The sequence below is a fragment of the Anolis sagrei genome, chromosome 11 (genome assembly GCF_037176765.1).
Source record: "Anolis sagrei isolate rAnoSag1 chromosome 11, rAnoSag1.mat, whole genome shotgun sequence".
Taxonomy (NCBI): Eukaryota; Metazoa; Chordata; class Lepidosauria; order Squamata; family Dactyloidae; genus Anolis; species Anolis sagrei.
The window spans coordinates 33,580,681-33,594,253 of record NC_090031.1 but is presented as its reverse complement, the minus strand read 5'-3'; the positions used below and the strand labels follow the sequence as shown (position 1 = coordinate 33,594,253).

Here is a 13,573-nt window from a genome sequence, read left to right as displayed (position 1 = left end):
TTTGGAGTTGTAGGTACTGAGATATATAGTTCACCTGCCACCAAGGAGCACTCCACCAATGATGGAATCAAGTCCTTGGCAAACTACAACTCCCAGGATCTCACAGCATGCCATTCTCCCTTTTCTCCAAAGGATGCCAGAGGGCTGTACGTGCTTTGGCTCAGCCCTGCAAAACGGGTTTTCCTTCTGGCTTGGGAGCTAGAAATGTAGGGCAGGAAGCAATGTTTGAAATCCTCCGACCAAAGGGATCGGCCTTTGTTGACGCAGCTCAACAGAAAAGCCTTGTGTACACAAAAAAGGGGGGTATTTTCCTGACAGTGAATTTATGCTCAAGCCCTAAAATAAGGTCTTACATCCTATCTTGGGATAGCAATCCTTTTATGGCAGGGCGGGTACTGGGACGTCAAGGTGGGGCAAACAAAACAAGGCTTTGCCTTTTGCACCTGGTTCTTCTTCCTTATTGCGGCTTTTGGAGTGGCGAGGTGTTTGTTTGTTTGGAAACACAACTCAAAAGGTGTTGCTCTGTTGAGGCAGCAAAAGGGGAAGGAGGAAAGAGAGGAAGGAGGGTTGGAAGGGACCCCAAGGGCAATCCAGTACAACCCCCTTCGGCCAGGTAAGAAGACACCATCTAAACCTTCCCAACAGATGGCCAGCCTCTGCTTCAAAACATGCATGGGGCTGAGACAACAGGAAGGGAGGAGGAAATCAAGTCCTGGAAGAGTTATAATCATGGGGAAAAGGAGTATCCACTGAAGCTTTCTATCCAATTCTGTGTGTCCATCATCAGTGGAGGTCATAGTTTCTCTGGTTGTGGATGAACTACAACTCCCGGGAAGGAAGATCCATCCCCCCCCTCCCAAACCCTTCCAGTAATCAAATTTCGGCATCTCAGGTCTGTGTGTCATGTTTGGTCCAGATCCATCGGTGTTTGGATTCACTATGCTCTCTGGATATAGGTGAACTACAATTCCCCCAAATCAAAATGAATTTCCCACAAAGACCTCCAGTATTTTCTGCTGTGTTTCACCAGTATTCACATTTGGGTATATTGAGTATTCATGCCAAGTTTGGTCCACATCCATCATTGTTTGAATCCACAGTTCTCTTTGGATGTAGGTAAACTACAACTCCCAAACTCAAAGTCAATGCCCACCAAACCCTTCCAGTATTTTCTCTTGGTCATGAGACTTCTGTCTGCCAAGATTGGTCCAATTCCATCGTTGGTGGGGTTCAGAATGCTCTTTGATTGTAGGTGAACTATAAATCCCAGCAACTACAACTCCCAAATGTAAAGGTTTATTTTTCGCAAACTCCACCAGGATTCACATTTGGGCATTTCCCCAAACTCCACCAGGATTCACATTTGAGTATTCGTGCCAAGTTTGGTCCAGACCCATCATTGTTTGAGTCTACAGTGCTCTTTGGATGTAGGTGAACTACAAATCCCAAACTCAAGGCCAATGTCCACCAAACCCTTCCAGTATTTTCTGTTGGTCATGAGACTTCTGTGTGCCAAGATTGGTTCAATTCCATCGTTGGTGGGGTTCAGAATGCTCTTTGATTGTAGGTGAACTATAAATCTCAGCAACTACAACTTCCAAATGTCGGGGTCTATTTTCCCCAAACTCCACCAGGATTCACATTTGGGCATTTCCCCAAACTCCACCAGGATTCACATTTGAGTATTCGTGCCAAGTTTGGTCCAGATCCATCATTGTTTGAGTCTACAGTTCTCTCTGGATGTAGGTGAACTACAACTCCCAAACTCAAGGTCAATGCCTACCAAAGCCTTCCAATATTTCCTGTTGGTCATGGGTGTTCTGTGTGCCAAGATTGGTCCAATTCCATCGTTGGTGGAGTTCAGAATGCTCTTTGGTTGTAGGTGAACTATAAATCCCAGCAACTACAACTCCCAAATGACAAATCCCCTCCCAGTATTTCCTGTTGGTCATGGGTGTTCTGTGTGCCAAGATTGGTCCAATTCCATCGTTGGTGGAGTTCAGAATGCTCTTTGGTTGTAGGTGAACTATAAATCCCAGCAACTACAACTCCCAAATGACAAAATCAATCCCCTCCCAACCCCACCAGTATTCAAATTTGGGCATATCGGGTATGTGTGCCAAATTTGGTCCAGTGAATGGAAATACATCCTGCATATCAGATATTTATATGACGATTCATAACGAGCAAAATAGAGTAGCAATGAAAATACTGTTATGGTTGGGGGGTCAACACAACATGAGGAAGTGTATGAAGGGGTCGCGGAATTGGGAAGGTTGAGAATCACTGGGCTAAATTAGTATGATGAAAACATCCGTGTTGCATGGCAGCTACATTCCCTTCTTGCGATAGAGGTAGACCACTCCGGAGATGTACTCCAAGCCGGGGCCCGATTCCTCCTCCGAGGTCGCCCTCTCCCACATCTCGACGCCCTCCGCCGCCACCTTTTCCCACAATCCCTTCTGCTCCAGGTCAGCCAGGACCTTCTCCAAGACGGTTTTGTAGGGAAGGTTGGATTGGTTGTTCCGGGTGGTCAGGCACACCAAGCCCCCTTGATGGGCAGAGAGAGGCGGAAGAGCAATCAATGGCCAGGTAGTAGTAGTAGTAGTAGTAGTAGTAGTAATAATAATAGGAAGGGGAGATTTGGAAACAAAAGAAGAAGGAAGGAAAGGAAGGGGGCAAAGGTGAAGGTGGCACAGCACAACTCAGCCCTGGAAACCCAGCAGACACTTGGTGAGCCTCTGATGTCAACAAACATCGAGGAGAGTTCTGTCTTTGGGTCTCCATAGAGAAACCAACACAGAGACACATCAAACCCTCATTGCGTTCCATGCTGGTTTGGTTTCACCGTGTCCCAGGAGTGTCCCCTAGTGTCACTTGGGCATATTGCCTCAATGGGATCAAAGCAAAGTCACACACCAGGCACACTTTCTAACTTGGGAGCCACACGCCAGCAGGTGCCCAGTGATGGGAGGAAGGAAGGAAGGATGAAAGGGTGGAAGGGAAGGGAGGAAGGAAACAAGGAAGGAAAGGGAGAAGGGGTGGAAGGGTGGAAAGGAGAAAGATGGATGGAAGGGAAGGAAGGGAAGAGGGAAGGAAGGATGAAAGGGAGGAAGGGAAGGATTGGAAGAATAAAGGGAAGAGGGAAGGAAAGAGAGAAGGAAGGATGAAAGAGAGGAAGGAAGGAATGAAGGAAGGAAGAGAGGAAGGGAGGGAGGAAAGAGAGAGGGAAGGGTGAAAGGGAGGAAGGATGGAAGGAATAAAGGGAAGGAAGGAGGAAGGAAAGAGAGAAGGAAGAAAGGAAGGAAGGAAGGAAGGAAGGAAGGAAGGGAAGGAAGGGAAGGAAGGAAAGAGAGAAGGAAGAAAGGATGAAAGGGTGGAAAGGAAGGAAGAAAGGAAGGAAGGGAAGGAAGGGAAGAAGGAAGGAAGGATGAAAGGGAGGAAGGGAAGGATGGAAGGAAGGAAAGAGAAAAGGAAGGATGAAAGAGTGGAAGGAAAGGAAGGAAGGAATAAAAGGAAAAGAGAAGGAAAGAGAGAAGGAAGGGTGAAAGAGAGGGAAAAAGGAAGGAAGGAAGGAAGGAAGGAAGGAAGGAAGGAAGGAAGGGAAGGAAGGAGGAAGAAAAGAGAAAATGAAGGATGAAAGGATGAAGGGAAGGAAGGAAAGAGAGAAGGAAGAAAGGGTGGAAGGGTGGAAGGGAAGGAAGAAAGGAAGGAAGGATGAAAGGGAGGAAGGGAAGGATGGAAGGAAGGAAAGAGAAAAGGAAGGATGAAAGAGTGGAAGGAAAGGAAGGAAGGAATAAAGGGAAGAGAGAAGGAAGGGTGAAAGAGAGGAAGGAAGGAAGGAAGGAAGGAAGGAAGGAAGGAAGGAAGGAAGGAAGGGAAGGAGGAAGAAAAGAGAGAAGGAAAGAGAAAATGAAGGATGAAAGGATGAAAGGATGAAAGGAAGGGAAGGAAGGAAGGGAGGAAGGAAGGAAGGAAGGAAGGGAAGAGAGAAAGAAGAAATGATGAAAGGGTGGAAAGGAAGGATGGATGGAAGGAAAGAAAGAAGGAGGAAGGAAAGAGAGAAGGAAGGATGAAAGAGAGGAAGGAAGGAAGGAAAGAGAGAAGGAAGAAAGGATGAAAGGGCGATCACCAGCAAAACCTCCTTGAATGTCCCGGAGTGGATCTGCACCCCACTGACATGGGAGTGACCTGGAAGTCCTACCTGGTTTGGTGACGCGAAGCAGCTCTGGCACCACATTGGCGGGGACCTGTCCTTCGCTGAGTGCCCCCACGATCACCACCGCATCGTAGCAGCCTTGGGACAAGGGTGAGAGGCCACAAGAGAAGGAAATGCACCCCACAGCTCCCCCATAAATCCTTCCCCCTACAATCAAGTGATGCCACTAACCTTCTGGGCTGGGGAGAGCCTCCTGCCCCAAGAGGCATTGCTTCAGGTCCTGATACAGCCCCTTGTGTCTCGCATGCTCCAGCATCCCCGGGCTGCCGTCCAAGCCGTGGAAGTGGCGAAATCCCACCGCCTGAAGCTTGGGAAGAAGTTGACAATTTTATAAATGGAACCACCTTAGTTTTCCCTTTTCTTTTGCCTGCTTTCTTTCTTTCCTTTCTTTTTCTTTTCCCCCTTTCCATCCTCTTTCCCTTCTTTTTCTTTTTTTCCTCCTCAACCTCTTTCCTTCCTTTTCCCTTTGCCTTCTGCACTCTCTTTCTCTTCTATTCGCTTTGCTTTTCAAACTCTTTCCCTCCTTTTGTTTTGCTGCACCCTCCTTTTTCCTTTTTCTTCCTCAACCTCATTCCCTCCTTTTCCTTTTGTTTTCTACACTCTTTCTCTTATTTTCTCTTCGCCTAGAAAACTCTTTCCCTACTTTTCCTTTTGTTGTACCCTCTTTCCCTCCTTTTCCTTTTTACACTCTCTATTATTTTCTCTTCGCCTAGAAAACTCTTTCCCTCCTTTTCCTTTTGCTGTACCCTCTTTCCCTCCTTTCCCCTCTTTCTTCCTCAACCTCATTCCTTCCTTTTCCTTTTGCCTTTTACACTCTCTTTCTATTATTTTCTCTTTGCCTAGAAAACTCTTTCCCTCCTTTTTCCTTTTTCTTCCTCAACCTCTTTCCCTCCTTTTCCTTTCTATCCTCTTTCTCTTATTTTCTCTTCACATAGAAAGCTCTTTCCCTCCTTTTTCTTTTGTTGTACCCTCTTTCCCTCCTTTCCCCTCTTTCTTCCTCAATCTCTTTACCTTCTTTTCCTTTCTACTCTCTCTTTCTATTATTTTCTCTTCACCTAGAAAACTCCCCCCTTTTCCTTTTGTTGTTCTTTTTGGGCGACGTTACCTCCTGGGCCACCAGCCCCGTCCCACAGGCCACATCCAGTACCAGAGCCTCCTGAGTGTTGGCTCCGAAAGCGGCGGCCAAGCAAGCTGCGGCATATTGGGGTGCTCCGTACTCCAACACCGACACATCCTGCAACGACACAAGAGCAAGGCTCGATCCAGCCTTTGGCACCCGGAGTTGCATTGCAAACTTAAAGGTATTTTTGTTACATAATATAATATATAATATTATAATATTATATTATATTATAATTTATAATATAATATTATAATAATATAATATAATATAATAATATTATCCATCTATTTACACATCTGTGAAAATATGTATGTATGTATGTATGTATGTATGTGTGTGTGTGGTGGGGTGTCCATTTACATAGACAAGCTCCCATTTCCACAAACAGCTCTAGCTCCCACTCCGTTTCTCTGGTTGTGGGTGAACTACAACTCCCAGAAAGGAAGATCAGATCCCTACAAACCCCTCCAGTCATCAGATTTCGGCATATCAGGTCTGTGTGCCAAGTTTGGTCCAGATCCATTAGTGTTTGGGTTCGCAGTGTTTTCTGGATGTAGGTGAACTACAACTCACCCAAATCAAGGTGAATTTCCCCCAAAACCCTCCAGTCTTTTTTGCCAGTCATGGGGCTCTGTGTACCAAGTTTGGTCCAACACCACACTGCCCACCACCCAAGGGAAGGCTTTCATTCGGGGACAATTCCATCCTAAATTGTATGTGTTTCCTCCACCACAGGCACCCCAGTGTTTCTGACTGTCTCTCCATTGGTGTGGAATTTGCATGACCCCGCCCACTGCCTTTCTCTTCACCCTTTCCTATTATTTTCTATGGCGCACAGCAAACACAGGAATTGATCAGTAACTGAACATACTAGAGAGGTTTGGGGAGAATTCACCATGATTTAGAGGAGTTGTAGGTCCTGGGATGTATAGTTCACCTGCAACCTAAGAACAGCACTCCGAACTCCATCCAAGATGGAATTATACTAAACTTGGCACACAGAACCCCCAGGACCAACAAAAAATACTGGAAGTCTTTGTAGGAATTTCTAGGAGTTGTAGTTCACCTATATCCAGAGGACACTATGAACCCAAACAAGGATGGATATGGACCAAACTTGGCATGCATAACCGACGTGCCCACATTTGAATACTGGTGGGTTTGGAAGGGAATTGGCCTGGACATGTTGGAGTTGTAGGTCCTGGGATGTATAGTTCACCTGCAATCTAAGAACTGCACCAACGATGGACCTGGAACTCAATTGGCACACAGAACCCTTATGACCAACAAAACATACTGAAAGTCTTTGGAGGGATTTGTAGGAGTTGTAGTTCACCAACATCCAGAGCACACTATGAACCCAAACAAGGATGGATCTGGACCAAACTTGGAATGCATACCTGATGTGCCCACATTTGAATACTGGTGGGTTTGGAGGGGCATTGGTCTGGACCTTTTGGAGTTGTTGGTACTGGGATTTATAGTTCACCTGCAATCAAGGAGCACTCTGAACTCCACCAAAGATGGCATTGGACCAAACTTTTGCCCCACAGAGCCCCCATGACCGGCAAAAAAGACTGGAGGGCTTTGGGGAAAATGTACATTGATTTGGGGGAGTTGTAGTTCACCTACATCCAGAGAATACTGCGAACCCAAACACTAATGGATCTGGACCAAACTTGGAATGCATACCCAATATGCCCACATTTGAATATTGGTGGGTTTGGAGGAGAATTGATCTGGACCTTCTGGAGTTGTAGGTACTGGGATGTATAGTTCACCTGCAATCAATGAGCACTCTGAACTCCACCAAAGAGGGAATTGGACCCAACTTGGTACACAGAGCCCCCGTGACTGGCAAAAAAGACTGGAGGGCTTTGGGGAAAATTCACATTGATTTGGGGGAGCTGTAGTTCACCTACATCCCATTGATTTGGGGGAGTTGTAGTCCACCTACATCCCATTGATTTGGGGGAGTTGTAGTCCACCTACATCACATTGATTTGGGGGAGTTGTAGTCCACCTACATCACATTGATTTGGGGGAGTTGTAATGGATCTGGACCAAACTTGGCACGCAGACCTGATATGCCGAAATTTGATTCCTGGAGGGGTTTGTACGGAAATGATCTTTCTTTCTGGGAGTTGTAGTTCACCCACAACCAGAGAAACGGTGACCTCCACTGATGATGGACCTGGACCACACTTGGCACACAAAACACCCATGACTAAATGAACCTACTGGAGCAGTTTGAGGGGACTGACTCACCATAGTGGGAGTTGTAGTTTACCCTGCAGCCAGGGAGCACAATCAACCACACCAATTATGCCTCTAGATCAGACTTGCCCAACATCACAAACTTTTAACAACTAATGGAAGTTTCCTAGCATGATGGGAGTTGTAGTCCGGGGAAGGAGGGCGGTTTAAAGGCTCCCTGGGGATGATGGGAGCTGTAATCCATGGGAAGGGAAGGGGAGAGAGAGGAAGTGATCCAAGGAGTGGCATCCCAGGGAGGCATTCTGCACATGCTCTCCAGCGCACCTCTTCGTACTCGGAAGCCCATGCGTCGTAGAAGCAGAGTTGCTGCTCCAGATCAGCGCCTTGGTGCACTTGGGCCACTCGCCTCCGGACTTCGGACAGAGTGACCGCCATGGCTACTTTCCTGCCTGGCCCCGCCCCCGAGTTAAGCCCCGCCCACGTCTCATCTTCCTTCTCCCCCCTCCCCTTTGGCTACGTCACTCAAGGCTCGCCTGCTTTCTCTTTGTAGAATACCTATGACTGAGCACCCTCAGCTATCTTCTCCTACTACATATCCCAGAATCCCCTAGAAATCTTTTCCTAACCCCTTTGGGGACTACATATCCCAACATCCTTCTTCTAGACCCTTTGTAGACTACGCATCCCATAATCCATTGCAATCTTCTTCTGACCCCTTCGGGGACTACATATTCCAGCATTCCTCTTCTAGACCCTTTGTAGACTACGTATCCCAGAGTCTCCCTGCAATCTTTTCCTAACCTTTTGGGGACTACATATCCCAACATTCCTCTTCTTGTCCCTTTGTAGACTATGTATCCCAGAACCCTCCTGCAATCTTTTCCTAACCCCTTTGGGAACTACATATCCCAACATCTTTCTTCTAGACCCTTTGTAGACTACGTATCCCAGAATCCCCCTGAAATCTTTTCCTAACCTTTTGGGGACTACATATCCCAACATTCTTCTTCTAGACCCTTTGTAGACTATGTATCCCATAATCTGCTGCAATATTTTCCTAACCCTTTGTGGACTGCATATCCCAACATTCCTCTTCTAGACCCTTTGCAGACTACATGTCCCAAAATCCCCTTGCAATCCTCTTCTAGCCCCTTTGGGGACTATATATCCCCCAAACCCACCAGCTTTTCGGGGGAGTGTCAGCCCAGGAAACAACCTCATTCCATGTGTTAGGCAGATTAAATTTTAGAGGACGCCCGTCGCCTCCCTGTGAGCATCCTTGAAGGCTGGGGTTGCCATGGCAACCAGGGTACCAGTCTCCATGGCAACGGATGCCTCCCTGCGCCTCCCTCTTTCCTCCTTTGAAGGCCATCAGGACAAGCCTTACCCAAAAATGACATCATCGAAAGACTGACTTTTTATTTTATTTTATTTTTATTTATTTTTGGGAATATTTCATTTTATTTTGGGAATTTTTTATTTCATTTTATTTTTATTTATTTATTTATTTTTGGGAATATTTCATTTTATTTTGAGGATTTTTCCCCCCCTCCAAGCTGTGGATGATGGGGATCCGTCGATGCCGAATCCGTGGATACGGAGAACCTATTGTACATTCATTATTATTATTTTTACTCCAATAGAAAATATTATCTAGGAGAAAGGAAGGGCGATTTTCACCCCAAAAATAAATAAATAAATAAATATCGATGATGTCATTGGCAATATGACATCACCATGAATGACATCATGGGACTCGACAGGTCACAAAGCTGTGAGAAAAGTCTGCAGCAGCTTGACTGCCAACCGGTTTGGGAAAGCGAAGCAACTCCATACCTGCTCCCCTTACAAAGCATTGAGGACGAACTACGCATCCCATTCGGTCCCATTCTGAAACTACATCTCTCTCTCTCTCTCTCTCTCTCTTGTTTGGCTAAGGGCTACATTTAACTCGAGGGTAAGGAAAAGGTTATTATTCAGTATTGTGTGTACATTGATTTTCACATTCAAAACCACTTATTACTATTGTTATTATCATTGCAATCCTAAGTATAGGAAACGCCTTTCATTTTTGACAGGGAGTGACCCTGCGGTTATATATTGGGAGACAATATGGGAAAACAGCTAAGAGTCTCCTTGTGGAGAGGAAAAACAAACAACAACAACAACAACAATAATACTCTAAACTGCAAATTTCCCAAATGAATACATGGAATGGAGATGGGCGAGACTAAAACTCCCACAGTCCTCCAAGGAGGTGGATTCTGGGAGATGGGAGTCCCGAAAAACGATTTGATAAATGTGTGTTGTCAAAGGTTTTTGTGGCTGGAATAACTAGGTTGCTGTGAGTTTTCTGGGCTGTCTGGCCATGTTGCAGAAGCATTCTCTCCTGATGTTTTGCCCGCATCTATGGCAGGCATCCTCAGAGGTTGTGAGGTCTGTTGGAAACTAGAAAAATGGGGTTTATATAATGTAATGTTCGTTTGTGGGATTAACATAACTCAAAAACCAATGGACGAATTGACATGAAATTTGGACACAACACACCTATCAAGCCAATGAGTGACCATCACCCCTAAAAGCATACAAAAAACCCAGCAGAATGGACTTTAACCCCCCCCCCAAATAAACCATATATACATATACAAATACGTTCATACACATATACACAAGCACACATACATACAGACACACACACACACACACACACATATATATACGAATCCCACCCTGGAATACTGTCCAGGGTGGGATGCAGGTGTGGGGGCCACCTTGATTAACATTTAATGGCTTTGCGGCTTCAAAACCTGGCTGACTGCAGTGTGGGGGAATCCTTGTGGGGAAGTGTTAGCTGGCCCTGATAGATTCTTGTCTGGAATTCCCCTGTTTTTGAGTGTTGCTCTTTATTTACTGTCCTGATTTTAGAGTTTTAAAAAAAATACTAGTAGCCGGTGGCGCAGTGTGTTAAACCGCTGCTGAACTTGCTGACTGAAAGGTTGCAGGTTCGAATCCAGGGAACAGGTTGAGTTCCCGCTGTTAGCCCAGCTCCTGCCAACCTAGCAGTTCGGAAACATGCAGATGAGAGTAGATCAATAGGTACTGCTCCGGCAGGAAAGTAACAGTGCTCCTTGCAGTTATGCTGGCCACATGACTTTGGAGGTGTTACGGACAATGCCGGCTCTTTGGCTTAGAAAAGGAGATGAGACTCAACTAGACTTAAAGTCAAGGGAAACCTTTACTTTTTAATAATAATAATAATAATAATTATTATTATTATTATTATTATTATTGTTGTTGTTGTTGTTCATTTGTTCAGTTGTTTCCGACTCTTCGTGACCTCATGGACCAGCCCACGCCAGAGCTCCCTGTCGGCCCTCACCTCCCCCAGCTCCTTCAGAGTCAAGCCAGTCACGTCAAGGATAATAATAATAATAATAATAACTTGAAAATATATCACACAATCCTAGATGCTTGGGAAGTATTTGACTTGTGATTTTTTTGATACAAAATCCAGCATATAGATCTCATTTGCTGTGACATACTGTGTTTTTGTGTCAGTAAAATAATAATTTACTTCATATTTATTTATTATATATTTTATTTATTATTTATTAGTGTATTTAAATTTAATATTATTATTATTATTATTATTATTATTAGTGGTAGTAGTAATAGTAGTAAGTATTGCTGCGTCTGACATTTTGTTCATCTTGGTTTTTCCAATTGCAACTCTAATCAGCTCTGCAAAAGTCTGGGGGGTGGAGATAAAGCGGAGTGGATTCCCTGCCCCCCTGACCTGGCTGCTGATGTTATTTCCTGCCATATTAGCATATTAAGTGCTCCTTGGGATCAAACATTGATGGAGCAATGTTTTTTTCCATCCCGCAGGCTCATTTCCCATGGATCCAGACCTCCTCCAAACTAAAGGTCCCGCTCCGCCGGGGGCCCTCCTGCCTTCCGGAGCCGTCCGCACTGGTTTCCAAGGGGTGATCCAAGGAGGCCTCGGCACCCTCTACTTCTACCTGCTCTCCTTGCGGGTTGGGCTGCTGGGCTGGTACTTCTGCTTCAAGCAAATGCAATGGGACTTCCTGCGCTGGGTCCACGCCTCCATGGAGCTGGTCACGGATTTGCTCTTCTGCTGGGCCCAGAACGTCCTCCTGGCTTGGATGATGCTCTTGGTGCTCGCTTGGAAAGTCCGTGATGGCATCAAATGGCCCAGGCGGAGGCCCTTGGTGAGAAGAATGGGGTGTCCCAAGAATAATAATAATAAAAATCATCATCATCATCATCTTTTTCCTCTTCTTCCATATCAATGAGGCATGGAATCCATTCTATGGTTCACAGAGGCTCCAAAACTCCTGTCAAACGGGGCAAAATGTGGACTGGATTCATTACCCCATTGACCTGGAGTCTCCATCCCTTATGAGGTTTTATTTTGCACCAGTAGAGCCAAACACATCAGTGGGTTAAGCATTCTGCTATTGTGTCCAAGAGGAAAAGAAATCCAACCATTTCCTTATATTTTTAAAATAGGAACTCCTATGAAACCAGGCAAAACCTGGACTGGATTTAGCATCCCATTGACCTGGAGACTCCATTTATGATGGGTTTTTTTATGTTGCATCAGTTGGGCAAAGTGCATAGAAAGTGTAAGGAGACCATGAAGCTGTCCATGAATGCAATGATTCTGAGAGTTGTAGTTTTAGAAGGTCTTGAGTCCTCTTTGGCAGCTTCCAACTTTGGGTGACCCTATCCCTTTTATTTCCTTGATTTCTGCCAAGTGGGTCACTCAGTGCGTTTCTGTGGCCGAGCGGAGATTCATCCCCGGGTCAAACAAACATATCTTGGTGACTCGCGCTGACCTCCTCTCCCTTCTTCCTCTTCGTAGGCCTTGACCACTCACTTGGCTTGGGGCCTCGCTCTTCTGAGGAGCTCCGTCCGGACCTTCAGGCACTTTTTGGGTTGGATGGCATGGATGCCCACCTGCGGCTTCGCCTGGATTATTTGCTGCATCGCCCGGACCTTGGAGATCAGCTACGAGAAGGCGGCAAATATGGCCAGAGAAATGGAGGAAGAGCAGGAGGAAGAGGAAAGGGAGCTGCTGACGGCCTCGTCCCCTTTGGGTCTTGTCCAGAGACCGTAGGAGAAGATCTCACCGGCCTTCAATGAGCAGCAATGGATTAAAACTAGAACTACAGTGTTCCCTCGCGACTTTGTGGTTCACTTTTCGCGGACTCGCTGTTTTGCGGGTTTTTGCCTTCCACTTTATGAATGGTTGCCGTTGCCCAGAGCGGCGTTCTAATCCCACCAACAATGGAGTGTGGCTCCTGCCTCACCCTCGGAATGCTATATACCTATATAGCGTTCCTACTTCGCGGATTTTCACTTTTCGCGGGTGATCCTGGAACGTAACACCCGCGATAAGTGAGGGAACACTGTATTTGTATTGTGTTTGATTTTCAACCCTCTGGTGGAAGTAATCAGAACTCACAATCTCTTGGTCCTCCAGTGCAATCCTATGGAAGGCATTGGCCTTACATTCACACTGGATTTATGTATTTACTAGCCGTCCCCTGCCATGTGTTGCTGTAGCCCAGTCTGTGTATTACTGTTTTGTGTGTGTATATGTGTGTGTATATATTTGTGTATATGTGTATATATGTGTGTATATATATGTGTGTGTATATATGTGTGCATACGTGTGTATATATTTGTGTATTTCTGTGTTTATGTGTGTGCTTGTGTATCTGCATATATGTGTGTATGTATATGTGTGTATATGTGCATATTTGTGTGTGCTTGTGTATATGTGCATATTTGTGTGTGCTTGTGTATATGCATATATGTGTGTATCTGTGTGTATGTATATGTGTGTATATGTGCATATTTGTGTGTGCGTGTGTGTATATATATGTGTCTGTATGTATGTGTGCATCTGTATATGTATATTTCTGTGTTTATATGTGTATATGGATATTGTGTATATGTGTGTACTTGTGTATATGCATAAATGT

At 45.4% G+C, this 13,573-nt stretch overlaps 1 protein-coding gene across 2 annotated transcripts in view; it reads right to left on the bottom strand.

Moving 5' to 3' along the window:
- Nucleotides 1–8,024, bottom strand: part of LOC132763883 (transmembrane and immunoglobulin domain-containing protein 1) — a 59,937-nt gene extending 51,913 nt beyond the window's left edge. For both annotated transcript variants that reach the window (XM_067472177.1, XM_067472178.1), the window contains exons 1-4: nucleotides 7,884–8,024; nucleotides 5,325–5,453; nucleotides 4,391–4,526; nucleotides 4,205–4,297 (exon numbers count right to left, since the gene is read on the bottom strand). In XM_067472177.1, coding sequence (XP_067328278.1) covers nucleotides 4,205–4,297; nucleotides 4,391–4,526; nucleotides 5,325–5,453; nucleotides 7,884–7,994 — 469 coding nt within the window. In that variant the 5' untranslated portion in view covers nucleotides 7,995–8,024. The remainder of the gene's footprint in view (nucleotides 1–4,204; nucleotides 4,298–4,390; nucleotides 4,527–5,324; nucleotides 5,454–7,883) is intronic.
- Nucleotides 8,025–13,573: the final 5,549 nt, after the last annotated feature.